General features: G+C 41.7%; 1 protein-coding gene across 6 annotated transcripts in view; it reads left to right on the forward strand.

Annotated features, from left to right (window-relative positions):
- LOC106057959 (caskin-2-like) overlaps positions 1 to 16509 on the forward strand; it is a 258135-nt gene that overhangs the window by 219111 nt on the left and 22515 nt on the right. For all 6 annotated transcript variants that reach the window (XM_056018782.1, XM_056018783.1, XM_056018784.1 and 3 more), the window contains one exon: positions 12984 to 13301. In XM_056018782.1, coding sequence (XP_055874757.1) covers positions 12984 to 13301 — 318 coding nt within the window. The remainder of the gene's footprint in view (positions 1 to 12983; positions 13302 to 16509) is intronic.

Here is a 16509-nt window from a genome sequence, read left to right on the forward strand (position 1 = left end):
CGACATGTTTGTCATGTCTTCCGTTTTGCAAACGTTGCACCTCAAGTAAGCATTAATGGCCAACCACTAGAAATTGTTGATCACTTTTGTTACCTTGGCTCCATCATATCCAACAATGCTCTACTGGATAAAGACATAAACAACAGGATAGCCAAGGCAATGGCTACCATGTCACGGTTGCAGAAAAGAGTCTGGGACAACATATTGCTGACTAAAGCCCTAGTCTACCGGACCTGTGTGTTGAGCACCTTGCTGTACGGAAGTGAAACATGGTCAACCTACTCATGGCAGGAAAAAAAGCTGAATGTCTTCCACCTCTGATGCCTAAGGCGGATCTTTAAAATAAGGTGGCAAGATAAGATAACCAATGAGGAAGTGCTACATAGAGCAGGATGCCAGGACATCCGCTCTGTTATCAGCAGCAGACGCCTTGGCTGGCTTGGCCACGTTCGTAGAATGCCAGTAGGTCGACTTCCACAGGACATCCTGTATGGCGATCTAATAGAAGGCAGGAGAGCCGCTGTTCGCCCACTTTAACGTTATACGGATGTATGCAAACGCGACATGAAGCTCTTCAAAATCGACACTGGCAACTGGGAAGAGGTGGCACTGGACAGATCCACATGGAGAGAGAGCATAAAGGAAGGATCACAGATTGCAGATGTCATACACAACAGAAGCAGAAAAAAGGGTGAAAATGCAACGGCGCCTGGTGATTATATATGCCCAACCTGCGATCGCAGCTGTGTATCAAGGATTGGCCTCTTTAGTCACACAAGAAGTTGCAAAGGGAAAAGATCGTCTCTCGAGACGTAAAATGCCACAGAATAATGAATACTTTCTTCTCCTTTTGTTATTTTATTCAAAGTTCACCAAGCGTATTCACAATTAACTTTCGTTTAATATAAACTCGATTCCTTTTGTTTCGTTAATGTCTGGCCATATTCAAATAATTGAACATCGGACAACGACATGTTTGTCATGTCTTCCGTTTTGCAAACGTTGCTTCTTTCTTCGGATGTGGTGTTGTGTGAATCACTTCCTGTGTCCATTTTGAAATGTTTAGTCTAGCTGTCTAGTTGTAAACAAGCATTTTGATGATGAGCATGTTTTTAGTGGACGAATATTTGCCTTCTGAAAACAATTTTAAAATAATCATCTGAACTTACCGGAAGTGCGACAGGCACACTCGTGCTGGGAAATTAGTTTCGCCTGTGTGTGCATGTACACAGATACCTGCATGTTTAATGGACTCCTCTGTGCAGAATCGTAAGCGGGAGGAATAGGTGTGGGCCAAATGTAATGGTCTTACATTAGATGCGCATAAGGTTGTAATCCATTAAGCTCTACTTAGTCTATAAAATTGTTGATCCAGCAGTACATGTAATACCATTCAGTGATCTTAAGGGTGGGTTGTTGTTTTTTTTTGGCAGACGTTTGAAGAATAATCACAAACATTGCAAGACCTGCTTTTTACATCGGCTATTTTTTGTTTAGAATAGAGTAAATTAAATTCATCATATTACAATATTTTTCATCATTTTTAGAGCCCTCGACATTCACCTCGTGATTTGTGAGGGATACATCGTGTACCTGTTAATACACTTGTGATGTAAACTGTTTGATATAACCAGACCCAGCCCTTGTCTGTCATTATTTTTTTGTTCTATTATTTCACAATTTGTACACATACACACATTGCCAAAAAAAAAAGAGAGAAATCAACAGGTGACGAATATAAGAAACTCAAGGTAGCCGAGACATCAAAAACAATATGGCTGTCAAATTAGATGCGTTGAAATGTAAGCATGAAGATGGTTTAATTGGTTTGACTTCATTGGCTTGACTGAATAGAGAACTACTTTAAGACTGCTTTTTTTAAATTTTTTGTTCTTTATTGGAAATGTATTAGTCATTACATGAACTATGTCTTTATTCAATGATAAACAGCAACACATAAATAATAATAAGCTTTGTTGTTTGTAAGAAAATTTTGTCTTACAATTTGTGCATTACACCAAACAAAACATTGTAACTGTAAAAAATAGAAGACAAAACATACAGAGAAGTTGGGAGGCTATGTTGTAACAACTACACACAGACGTCTTAAACACATATCAAGCTCTCTCTCTCTCTTCTCTCTCTCTCTCACTCTCTCTCTCTCTCTCTCTCTCTGTCACACACTCACACGTCCCAGATTCCCGATTGAATGAAATTCTCTACTCCAGTAACAATTGTATTGATCTTCAGATGTCCGCCCTGTCACACACAGGTAGTCTCTACTTGGTCTGGTCATTGATTTTTGAGGTCCGTCAGTGTCAGCGTTTTACATCTCAGATGATATTTTCTCTCTCTCTCTCTCTCTCTCCCTCACTCACCCTTTCTTTCTTTCTTAAATTATCATATTACAATATTTTCCCCCTCTTCCTAGAGCCCTCGACATTCAGCTCGTGACTTATTGGGTAATCCACCATTTACTTGTTAATACAAGTAAAGTGTGTTAATGTTAATACATGGTATACATGTATTAATTAATCTTCGCTAAGGAAAATATGCTTTGACATCGTAATTACACTGAACTGTCGGTAGAGCAAATAACAGGAGGGGAGATAATGAGTTCTTTTATTTTTTGTTATTCATTTACATATTTTTAAATGATATCTTGAGACTTGTAAATTGTGATCTGGTTATTGGAATGTTAACTCCCCCCCCCCCTTTTTACCCATTTTTTTGTACATCCCTGCCGGCCTGCCCCCTGTGTAAAGAAAAGAAAACTAAAAAAAAAAAAAATAAAACCAATAGCCAACAGTTCTTTAAAAGGGGCATCAACATTGGGGGTGAAAAGCTGACAGGCCTGCTAGCTATTGGGGGGGGGGGGGGGGAAGCGCAAGCTAAAACTCTGTGGCCAAGATCTTCAGAGCAGGCAATAGTACCAGAAGAGACAAACAGAGGAACCGATAGAAAGACAATATAAAAGAATGGACAGGCCTGTCATTGAAAGAGGCTCTATCCAAGGCAAAATACACAGAGGAATGGAGAAAGACGGTCGACAAATCTTGTGTGGTGCCCCAACGATCAAACAGACTAAGGGATAGGTGGCGGTGAAATAAAACCATTCATTTTGCGACATGGATGGTTTCCTAACTAAATTCACATAGATATAGTTGTTCGGAATATAAACACATGCTATGTATGTATTACAGTTTACTGGAGCCCATGTTTACCTCTACTAACATGTTGGTCAGGGCGGGGGGGGGGGGGACTGGGGGGGGGGGCGTGATTGACGTACTCCACGTGTGGAGCTTGTTTAATCCATTATTGATTTTTTTTTTCTCACTCTCTTGGACTCCAGGGAGAATGGCCGGGTAGTTTTGCCAGTACATCTGTTGTCTGTACCCGGTCCGAGTGTTAGTAGTGTGTGTATTATGTGAGTCCCTTTGGGGGTGAACTGCCCAGCGCACGCGCTGTGTAGATGGAAGACCTATTTGTGTCAGTGCTGATAGAAACTGGAAGGGCCGCGGTGATCGGACGACGCTCGGTGTTGTCAGCTATCATTGGGTTTAGAACTCGTGTTGGGCCACATTAGCTTCAAAACCACGTCGTTGGTTTTTTTACAACATCCTTCTTAATGACATGTCCCGAGAGTAAGTGGAGGGTTTTAATTCCCGAGATCTTGATGCCTCGTTGGTCTTCTATTTAACACCTGTTTGTCTTGTAGTTCACGTTCAGATGAACTTTGTGTTTCATTACAAAATAGAAAATAAAAACATTGAATTTTGATTTGAAGAATGCATTATTTAAGTTTGTATTTAATTATTTAAGGAGTCGTGGTTAGTTTTGTTTTGTGATAGTTAGTGTTAATACACTGGACTGTAGCATTAGTTTAGTCACACAATCTCTCTCATTGTTTCCTCTTACCTCTCTCTCTCTTCTCTCAAACACGCATACCCACTCTCTCCTCACTCATACACCACTCTCTCTCTCCTCACACATACACCACTCTCTCCTCACACATACACCACTCTCTCCTCACTCATACACCACTCTCTCCTCACACATACACCACTTTCTCCTCACTTATACACCACTCTCTCCTCACTCATACACCACTCTCTCCTCACTCATGCAGCACTCTCTCCTCATTCATACACCACTTTCTCCTCACACATACACCACTCTCTCCTCACACATACACCACTCTCTCCTCACACATACACCACTCTCTCCTTACTCATACAACCACTCTCTCCTCACACATACACCACTCTCTCCTCACACATACACCACTCTCTCCTCACTCATACACCACTCTCTCCACACACAAACACCACTCTCCACTCACTCACACACAACTCTCTTTCTCTCTCAATGTCATTTTTCAGATTGATTCTAAATTGATCGCTCTTTATTAATAATAGAAGATGGACGAACGTGAGAATGTGATGGATCTCGTGTCTGGGACTAAGGGCAGGGGTGATGGGGGAAGAACCCTCGAGATTTTGTTGTTTTTAAACCTATGTAATTATGTTTTCTTTTTAACCACGTCTTTTAAAAAAAAACAATGTAGCCCTCGATTTGCGCTCGTATTTCAAATAATCCTGTTCACGTCTTCTGTGCTTTTACTAAGTAATGGCATCAATCTCAAGAGTTTGTTCTAAGTACGTCTTTTCTCTCTCTCTCTCTCTCTCTCTTTGTGTGTGTGTCGACTGAATAGCACTGAACGTTAAAATAGAATATAGGACAGAAGGAGTTAAAATAATAGAATATAGGACAGAAGGAGTTAAAATAATAGAATATAGGACAGAAGGAGTTAAAATATAGAAAGAATATAGGACAGAAGGAGTTAAAATAATAGTATATAGGACAGAAGGAGTTAAAATAGTAGAATATAGGACAGAAGGAGTTAAAATATAGTAGAATATAGGACAGAAGGAGTTAAATTAGAGTAGCCCTAACAAGAAATACGGTGTGGCTTTTTGGAGAGTCTTGCTTACAACCTACAGCAACATCTTTAAAGGCTACTGCTTGTCCACTGGGCTTAACTATCTCTGCTGTAGACAAGTAGATCATCCTACAGGTTTCTGGTGCCTGTACCTATTGAGAACATCTATTTCAGTCTTACGATGTTGATCACAAAATTAAGGCCGGTTGTAAGGAGAGTTAAAGCCTACTCTTATTTGGTTCTATTATGTATATATCCAGGGCCGGATTTGGGGGAGAGCAGGCGGGGCTACTGCCGATTGAGATTTTTACGGGTCAGAAACTTGCACGTTTATTGTTGCAAATAAATAATATATATATATGCTAGCCTGACATTACCCGCGGCCTGCGGGCCTTAGTTTGTGTTTACCAAACTAGTGGATTGGATTTAGAATTTAGATGTATGTTAAACATAGCTAATGATCCTTTCAAGTTTTTCTCTTTCGCTACGAAAATAAAATTAGTTTTGCGATAATGAGTTTACCCGAAGCCGTTACATTCATATTGTTACGAATGAACAGTGACAGGTAGAGGTCACTATGTGTGACCCCGGCGAGATGACACAGCACCGAGTGTTATCTGGAATCTATGCATGTAAACAAAGACAGGATGGGACGTGCCTCACGTGTTGTTCCAGAGGACGAACAGATTTACGAAGGGGGGCATTGTGACAAATGAACAGTGACAGTTAGAGGTCACTACGTGTGACCTCGGCGAGATGACACTGCAGCAGGCATACTCTGGAATCGACATGTATAAACAACAACAGGATGTGATGTTTCCTCCCATGTTGTTCCAGAGGGTACTAGCAGTGTTTTTGCAACAATAGACAAGCGATTAGGGACTCTTTATAAACCAGAGATGTTCATGTGAAAAGGGTCAGTACAGTCGTCGACACTGTTCTCTACTGTGCGAGACAGTAGAAGAGAGTGGACTTGAGCCGTTACAGTCGATACAGTCGATGTAAGACGTATACGCTACATGTTACAGTGACGAATTGTTATAGTTATAATTCAATAAAGTTATTTAAAGCTGAAAGTTGAGTCGTCAAGTTCTTTGCAGTGTTTCTTTTATTTGTGTGCCTAGTACATTTAGCCAGAAAATCAGAAATACGTAACAATTGGTGTCAGAAGTGGGATGTTTTCTGGCTGAAATGTCTTCGAGGAAACTACTTAACCAGCTGTTGGTCAAAGAATTAAGGCAAGAACTTCGTGAGAGAGGTCTGCAGCTCAATGGTAACAAAGAAACACTAACAGAACGCCTAAGACAGGCCCTTATTGAGGAAGATCAAGATCCAGATGAATACATATTTGAATTAAACCCAGATATGACAGAGGTCCTGAGTAACATGCAGGGCCAGATGGACTTAATGAAGGAGAGCCTCAAGAAAATAAACGCCATGAATGAAAACGTAAATGAACTGATGAGCTCTATGAACGAGAAGATTGACCAGAGAGTCAACACTGTGGAAAAAGAAATGGAAGAGATAAGGACTCATGTCCAAGAACAACTGAGTAAGGAACGGGGTACTAGAACAAAAACATTAGTGCCCGAAATCTCTGGGAAGATAAAGCCGCCTGTGTTTGATGGATCCATCTCATGGACTGTTTACAAAAGACAGTTTGAGGCAGCGGCCAAGGTTAATAACTGGAACACTGAAGAAGAGAAAGCGACTGCTCTGGTGTTAGCTTTAAGAGGGAAGGCAGCAGAACTGCTTCAGTCAATAACAAATCAACAAGATTACGCTGCCATTGTTAAGGCTATGGAGCTCCGTTACGGAGACGAACATTTACAAGAAGTTTATAGAGTTCAGTTGAAAACCCGACAACAACGCTCCGGTGAAACCTTGCAAGAGCTAGAGGCGGACATAGAACGTCTTGCTCATTTGGCATATCCAACAGCAGCACAAGACTTTCTGGACGTCATTATCACTGATGCATTCATTGATGCTATTCGAGATCCAGAACTGAAGAAGGCAATAAGAATCAGTGGTAAGCGCAAATCCAGCGAAGCTCTGGTCTACGCCCTCTCCTATGAAGCCGCCAAAGACGCCTCTAAGAATATCCATCATGGGCGTATGCTGGAAGTCCAAGAAGAAGATCTTACACAACTTCTCAGAAGGGTAACTGAAGTGCTAGAAGAACGCAGACCAAATAAGAAGCAAGAAGGACAGAATAGAACCAGTGTACGTTGTTGGAATTGTGGAGAACCTGGCCATCTACAAAGGAACTGCACGAGAAGATTTCCCCGACAAACAGAGTATCAGCACAGACCGGAGACAGATGCAAGGTCAGGTGCTCATGTTTACCAGGGAAACTAACTTTCGCCGGTTTTATGGGGCAAAAATCGGCGATCAAGAACATGACAGCCCCTGCAACTATAATTCCAGTCGCTGTGTTAGGGAAGAATAAAAGTCTGTACATCAATGGTAGAATTGGATCTCGAAATTACCGTTTTCTTCTAGATACTGGTGCCTCACGTTCAGTCATTCGTCCAGACATTGTCAAAAAGAACGAAATCAAGAGAGTGAACTCTTACTCCTTGAAGACGGCCAGTGGAGAGATGATGCCTATACATGGACTGACAAATATAAACTTTGAGCTCGGGCATCAGTCATTTATACATGAATTTCTGATCGCTAACATTACGGATGACTGTATTATTGGGCTCGATTTTATGCAGAAATGTGAATTCTCTCTGAACATCGGAGGTGGTACTTTGAAATGTGGTGATGTTGAGATTCCCTTGCTCGGGGATGAAGATGAAGAGAATGGTCAAATAAGAAGAATCCTTTTAACAGAAGATACAAGTTTGCCAGCTCAGTCTGAAGCAATTATCTGGGGAAAGTTAGAGCATGGTCAAACTGCAACGATGACGGCGATAGTGGAAGGCATTGAAAATGACAACAGCGGAATGGCAGTAGGAAAAACATTGGTCCTTGTCGGAAAAGATCAAAAGGTGCCCGTCAGAATCATGAACCTCGGCCTACAGGAGAGACATCTAGAGAAAGACAGCCCCATCGCAATATGTAATACTCTTGACCTGATAAGAAACTGTAATAATGATATCACGATCGTTAATTCCACCAAACCTTTCAATCCACAAATTACCAAGCTCCTGACAGAAATGAAAGTGAATTTATCAGATGAGCAGTTCAGCAAAGCGGAACAGTTGATCATTGAGTTTGAAGATATTCTGCCATCTGATGAAACAGACTGCGGACGGACAAACATGGTACAACATCGAATAGACACTGGAAACACCAGACCGATTCGACAGCCACCACGTCGCTTGCCGCTAGCAAAGCAACAAGAAGCTATGGACATGATAGAGGGCATGACGCAGCAAGGAATCATTGAGCCCTCAAATAGTCCTTGGTGTTCGCCTATTGTCTTAGTAAAGAAGAAGGATGGATCTATGCGATTTTGTGTAGATTACAGAGCTCTGAATGAAGTCACACATAAAGATAGTTATCCACTTCCTAGAATCGACGATACTTTGGACACGCTTGCAGGGTCCCAGGTATTTTCTACTCTCGACCTAAAGAGTGGGTATTGGCAAGTTGAAATGCATCCCAATGATAGAGAGAAAACCGCCTTCTCTGCTGGCAATGGCCTCTGGCAATTTACTGTGATGCCATTCGGTCTCTGCAACGCACCAGCCACCTTTGAACGATTGATGGAGAGGGTTTTACGAGGACTTCATTGGACTACATGCCTTGTTTACCTTGATGACATTATTGTCATTGGGTCATTGGCAAAACGTTTGAAGAGCACCTTGCAAATCTGAAGGAAGTATTTCAACGGATAAGAAGTGCGGGAATGAGACTCAGCCCAAAGAAGTGTTCCTTATTCAGGAAAAACGTTAAGTACCTTGGTCACATTGTGTCAAATGACGGAGTCAGCACTGACCCTGACAAAGTTGAGGCAGTGAAACGATGGCCTACGCCAAGTAATATCCATGAGCTGAGAAGTTTCTTGGGACTCTGTACATACTACCGACGTTTCGTGCCAAATTTCTCAAACATCTGTAAGGTCCTTCATCAACTGACAGAGCAAAAGAGGCCATTTATTTGGACATCTGAATGTCAAGAAGCTTTCGAGAGGCTGAAAAACACACTATCCTCATCACCAGTATTGGCCTACCCCATTCCAGGGAAGACATTCATACTCGACACAGATGCAAGCAACACTGGAATAGGCGCAGTCTTGTCCCAAAAGGTGGATGAAACTGAACGAGTCATCGCATACTTCAGTCGAAGCCTATCGAGAGCTGAAAGGAACTACTGTGTGACGAGACGTGAATTGCTGGCTGCTGTGGATGCAATAAAACATTTCCACAAGTACCTATACGGGCAGAAATTTATCTTAAGGTCAGATCACGCAGCTCTGCAATGGTTGCTTTCGTTTAAGAGCCCTGAAGGTCAGGTGGCAAGGTGGATCGAACGTCTTCAAACCTATGAATTTGAAACTAAGCACCGAAAAGGGCAAATTCACCAAAATGCTGATGCACTGTCTCGACGACCCTGCAAAGCAGAATGTAAGCACTGCAAGAGGGCTGAAGAAAAGGAGGTAGCTGTCAATTGTCTTCGGCTCGGAGTAGATGTTTCCGGACCCTGGTGTGATAAAAGGATTCGAGAGGACCAAATGCAAGATGAAGATCTGGCTCCCATTCTTCTATGGAAAGAAGATGGACAACGGCCAGATTGGAAAGACATCTCTGAGAAGGGGGTAGCCACCAAGGCGTACTGGGCTCAGTGGGACTCGCTGACGTTAGTCAATGGTGTCATCAAAAGAGTTTGGGAATCTGCTGATGGAACATCCAATCGCCTTCAGCTGATGTTACCGAAGGTGAGAGTTGCTGAAGTACTGAAAGAGATGCATAATGGCGCTAGCTGATCTCATCTTGGTGTCAATAAGACTCTGGAAAAGGTTCGTCAGCGGTTCTACTGGTTCAGATATAGAGAGGATGTAGAGGAATGGTGTCGAAGGTGCGACATATGTGCGGCAGCAAAAGGCCCTCGACGCAAAACTAGGGGTCTTTTGCAACAGTATAATATTGGTGTTCCATTTGAGAGGATCGCAATAGATGTAGCAGGCCCATTTCCTGAAACCAAGAAAGGAAACAAATACATCTTGGTAGTCATGGACTATTTCAGCAAATGGCCAGAAGCTTATGCCATACCAAATCAAGAAGCTATCACAGTGGCCGAAACACTCGTGGATAACTGGATCAGTCGCTTTGGTGTACCTAATGAGTTGCACTCTGACCAGGGGACCAGGGCAGGAACTTCGAGTCCAAAGTTTTCCAGGAGATGTGCAAGACACTTGGCATCGAAAAGACTCACACGACAGCTCTCCATCCGCAATCTGATGGGATGGTGGAGCGATTCAACAGAACCCTAGAACAACATCTGTCTAAGGTTACTGATGACCGACAAGACGACTGGGACAGCCATATCCCCATGTTCCTCATGTCATACAGAGGATCCGTTCATAGCACCACAGGATATACCCCAGCGAAGATGTTATTTGGTCGTGAGCTTCGTCTACCATGTGACCTGTTATTTGGGATTCCGAGAGATACGCCAGTGTCTTCAACTGAATATGTCACCAATCTCCGAAGACGATTGGAGAATGCTCATGTATTGGCCCGCAGAAACATCAAGACCAACAGTGACCTGATGAAAACGAGGTATGACAAACGGGCCAATACGTCGGGGTTCCATGAGAATGATCTAGTGTGGCTCTATAACCCACAGAGACGAAAAGGCAGATCCCCGAAACTCCAAAGAGACTGGGAAGGTCCATACCGTGTCGTAAAAAGAATAAACGACGTGGTCTACCGGATACAGAAAAGTCCACGGTCCAAGCTGAAGGTTGTCCACGTTGACCGACTCCATCAGTACCGTGGTGAAATAGAATCTGTTCGGGACGAACAGATCTAAGAAGGGGGCAGTGTTACGAATGAACAGTGACAGGTAGAGGTCACTATGTGTGACCCCGGCGAGATGACACAGCACCGAGTGTTATCTGGAATCTATGCATGTAAACAAAGACAGGATGGGACGTGCCTCACGTGTTGTTCCAGAGGACGAACAGATTTACGAAGGGGGGCATTGTGACAAATGAACAGTGACAGTTAGAGGTCACTACGTGTGACCTCGGCGAGATGACACTGCAGCAGGCATACTCTGGAATCGACATGTATAAACAACAACAGGATGTGATGTTTCCTCCCATGTTGTTCCAGAGGGTACTAGCAGTGTTTTTGCAACAATAGACAAGCGATTAGGGGCTCTTTATAAACCAGAGATGTTCATGTGAAAAGGGTCAGTACAGTCGTCGACACTGTTCTCTACTGTGCGAGACAGTAGAAGAGAGTGGACTTGAGCCGTTACAGTCGATACAGTCGATGTAAGACGTATACGCTACATGTTACAGTGACGAATTGTTATAGTTATAATTCAATAAAGTTATTTAAAGCTGAAAGTTGAGTCGTCAAGTTCTTTGCAGTGTTTCTTTTATTTGTGTGCCTAGTACATTTAGCCAGAAAATCAGAAATACGTAACAATATCTATTAAAAACGAAAGAAGCGATAGATGAATATGATATAAAGTACAACTAAAACGGGTTTACCCGATTTGTTAAATGAATGTGATTATAAAGTAAGTCTGAATTCACAGATATATGGAACGAATTTATGTAAAAATGCTTTTGAAACACAAAATTGAAGGTTAATTTTATTACGTAATTAAATCAATAGACTATCTTTTGTATTTTCATGTGTCAAAGTAAAAACTATCTGCGCAAAGTGTAGTTCTTAAAACTAAATCTAGATCCTTTCGATCTTTTCTCATGTAAATATGGCCTAGATCGATGAAGTTATAATGCTTTCATAGAGTTGGGCAACTTTTTTTTTTTTTGAGGGTCTTAAGTTCTAGGGCTACAATACATACACTACGGTCTAAGTTGTTACCCAAGGAACATGTCTTCCAAGTTTTATCAAGATCGATGAAACGGTTTTGATTTCTATACTCGGACATACATACATACATACATACATACATACATACGTACGTACGCCTTACTTTCTACTTTATAGTATAGATATAGATATATATATATTTTGTTGTTTTTTCGCATTTTTACCAACAATACGTCTTACAGTTGGCAACACTCTCGTGGTTAAGAAATGTCCGCTTGTAGCGTGCTCGTAATATAACCTAAAGCCAGCTCCGGATTCACCGAGTCCTTAAACCCAAGGCATTACAAACTCAAAAATAGTTGTTTGAACTAAGGAATATTTAATTATTTTTTTTTAAAGAAAAAAAATTATATTAAATTTGCCAGTTCTCTATTTCTTTCTAAAATATGCATGCTGTTAGATAAAAGTATTATTATTAAAAAGTGAATTTCTATTAAAGGTTTGAAAAAGTGTAGAGGGCTCCACTTACTTAAATCCGGCCCTGTGTATATCAAACCATTTTGAAGTTCAATATATGTATTATAAGGTCTAAGTAATTAATATGGTTACAAACACGATATCACTAGAAAGTTCTTGAGTCGTTGAGTCTTTTCGTGATTAGCAGGAAATGACACACCTGTATTGATTCCGGTAGGTGAAAATATCACAGGTGTCAGTTGATGGTATCGTGACTGCGTCATCCTACCTGTTGATTCAGTGAGTCTCAACACAATAGACCTTGTGCTAAAATTGTACTTTAGATATTTTTTTTTAAATACATAAAAAGGAATATCGGCTGAATAGTAGAATACTTTGGTTATAGAACTCACAGGTCAGCAGTGGTTCAAATCTTAACCGAGTTTAATTGAAATTTGTTTTTTATTTGACCTTTTTTTACCTTGACCATTAAAATTTTACTCTATATAACTATAAATAGATTGGCTTTTATGACAAAGGGAAAGTATACGTATGCTTTAGATTGATTATCGCCAGTAGTTTAAAACTCTTTATTACCATAGTCTTTTTTTTTTCTGCAGTTTGGCAAATCACCCTTTGCTTTCGGCCCCACGGTGATCGCCCCCAACGGCAGCAATCAACACTTCTACGCCAGCAACGGCAACGGGCCCATTCAGGAGTACCACCATCAGCAGCAGCACCCCCCTTATCACATTCAACACCACCCACAGCATGGGGAGTGGCCTGCCGCCCCCACTGCCCTGCCTGCCCACGGAGGGGTGGGGGCAGACATGAGGGGTGCCAGCCCAGCCAAGGACAGCCCCGGACACAGCAACCGCAACAGCGCCGCCAGCAGCGACAGTGGGCGAGGCTACAGCACCGGACACACCGATGCCAAGGTGAGGGCTTTTAACCTAAGAGCTGACGTGTGCAAGGTATCTACTAAACTGTTCATTCCGTTGACTGCCCTTGTTCTATATTTAGATTTAAAGTTGTTTGTGGACTCTTGGCTTTCTTAAGGCGAGTTCGATAGAATGGAAGTTGTTTTTTTTTAACTGGATAATTGACAATTAACGGCAGTGTTTTCAGACTTTATACAACTTGTTATTCCTGGCTAAGATGTAAACAACTTCAAATTAATTGGTTCGTCAAAATTCATTGCTTTTAATAGAGATGTCTCTTCTTTTTTTTTTGATAGATTGCAAATTTTATAGTTTCTGCTTGTGACAGGTGGGGAAATGTGACGTGTGTTTGGCACGTTTTATGTCTAGGGGATGATTATTTTTGAAAGCAATCACACCCCCACTTATCAGCATGTGAATCGGGAGCAGACACGCAACGAGACAAAGCAATGAAAGATAGATACAAAAGTTAAAATAAAGGATATTTATTTACATAAATATACATATAATAATAAAAGGGGGAGGGTTTGCATCTATCTCTAGTATATCCTATATTTAATCATCACTCTTGCACATAATAAGAGAGTATGTCACTTTGTCCTCTGACTTAGCTGGTATTCCTGTTGATGTCGCAGCTGGCTGTGTCCTGGCTTGAGGTCCTGCAGCTGGAGGTGGCGCTCTAGCGGATAGAGGGACGCCGGCGATATAGTTCTTGTGGAGTCTCAATCCCCAAAATCTATTATCTGTAGTGGGCACAGTAGGGCGGGTGGCCGGCTACCGTGGGCACAAGGTTACTGCGGGCAGAGCGGATCTGCCGTGGGCAGCGTAGTTGACAGGATATGTCCAGTGAGTTGCAGAGGGTTGGCGTAGATATGACGTCTCACACAGACCTGAGCCCATAGGGACGTCGCACCTAATAAGATGACAGGTGGGCTGTCGAATAGGCGGGCAATGCCGATAGCGCCAAGTAGTAGAGTTGAGTAGATCTCAGTAGGCAAATGCAGCGCTGAATAGCACTAAGCACAACTGCCGGTAAATAGATCGTTGATCCAATAACTAGGCAATAGGTGATTCTTGATAGCAAATACAGTGCTGAATGGCACTAAGCACCTAAATAGGCCAGTAGGCAAATAGGCAGGTAAGTGATCCGATAAATAGGCAGGTCAGTGAGCTAGGGCAGTGCTGAATAGCACTCAGCGCATAGATAGGCAGACACCTGAGGGAGGCTGCGGATAAACAAAGACAAGTTAGGACATGTCTCTCATGCATCTTATCGATGCCCTCGACTGAGGTGCATTCGTCAGATTGGTAAAATTGCTTTAGAGCATAATTGGGAGAAGATGACAAATGGGGTTTGGAATAATAGATGGCTGATAGTAGCAATATAAAATGTACATAAAAGGGAAAGTAATAATATAAAAATGTACATAGCAGGGGAAATAATAATCTCAAATAAACACCACAGGTGGATAGTGAAAGAAAAGGGGGGGGGTGAGTTGGGCGGTGGTCAGTGACCGAGACGCTTTGTTTGCATATGACCGTGGGTCGAGAACAATGGAGCGTGCTTGAATGTCCCTTCAAGCGGCGCAATTCTCCTTAGAGTAAAATGAGTAAAGGGGAGAGAATTCATATATCTTCTCTAAACGCAGTATCAGTGCGCTAGTAAAATTATCAAGGCGGTCAACCGAGATAAAGGAAGTAGACTAAGATGTACAAATATATACATGGTTGCATCAACGATCAATTGAGCAACGTAGCATTAATAGATTAATGCAATACATAAATAAATACATAGGACATGTTTATGTTTTCTACTTACGCCAGTGAGAAATACACAATGCACTAATTAAATATAAATGAACTAAGCAAAATACACATGATAAAATCCAATGGAAATAGCACAAAAGTAATTAAGATGGAACTTATGATTAAGTTCGGCTTACCACCAGGTATTCCTCTAGGAGGGAGAATAAATGATATAGTCCAGACTCGATAGCTCAGCTCGAATGAGAATGAAAGAGTCTGATTTTATTTGGATCTACTTTATATAGGCCTGGAAAATGCGAGAGGAAGCAGGAAGTGTCCTAGGCTAAGATTTATCTTACACGTGGGTGGATTTGACTCGAGGTGGGAGCCGCACCTTGGAATATCACGCGGTGCGTTGACCAGGGTAATCTCTTAGATCAAAGAGAGACGTGAGAGATGGGGGGGGGGGGGAGAAGGATTAGCTTGCATTCAAACCAAGGTGGGGTCAACCGCGACCGTCCTTCAGACATCCGGCGGGTAAGACAAAAGAGATAGTGTGATTATCTTTCCCCGATCAAGGGCAGATAAATGAAAGGACTGGCCTAGTTTTCTCCAAGGTGGTGGACTGAGTCTAGCCTGGTATAGAGGAAAAGGTGGGGCGGGTGGAGAATTTAGGGGTAGGATGGAGAAATAATTAACATAAAATAAATAAATAATGAAAAATAATAATTAATGCTGTGATAATTTAGAGTGACTCTGACAGCGAGTTTTTGACTTGTCACACTGCTGGTGTTTGCATTTATTTCTTAGGGGAAATTGATTTTTTTTTGAATCATTAAGAAATGAATTAATATTATGTTACAGATTAGAGAAATGGTTTAATTTCAAGACCTTAAAATAACTTTGTTGTGTGTGTGTGTGTTTTGTATGTTTAAATTAAAGCTGTAATTTGAGTTGGTTGCTCGTTTAACTGTTGTGCTAGTTTTATTCCGGACTCTTTCAACTTTGGCTGAACTAACCCTTGGATTCTTTTCCTCGTTCTGTCTGCGTTTAACAAAACCACGAGTAACATTCAGAAGTGAGACGTGTACCTTTTACAGAGCTTATCTTTATAGTACTATATAGTCTGGTATAGTGAAAGTTCCATGTATCAGTATTGTCTATCTTTAGGGCAAAAGTATGCTTTATGTTGTTGATTTTTGTTTCTAATGTGGTGTTTGAATGCTTATGACCTTTTTAAACAAAAGAATTCATTATGTAAAAATCACGTGCATAATTTATTAGCAGTGTTCCCACAACGCCTCGTGGTGCATGGGTGGTGCCACTTCAACGACATTTTCATCTCAACCCAGGCGGTAGGCTGCGGTTTGTAGGACACTGACCTTCAGTTTGGTTTTCGTTTCTCCTTTCGTGTAACACATTTCGCTTGATGGTGCTTGACCTGTCCAATTTTGTTCTT

This window comes from Biomphalaria glabrata, chromosome 2 (assembly GCF_947242115.1).
Source record: "Biomphalaria glabrata chromosome 2, xgBioGlab47.1, whole genome shotgun sequence".
In the NCBI taxonomy this organism is placed as follows: domain Eukaryota; kingdom Metazoa; phylum Mollusca; class Gastropoda; family Planorbidae; genus Biomphalaria; species Biomphalaria glabrata.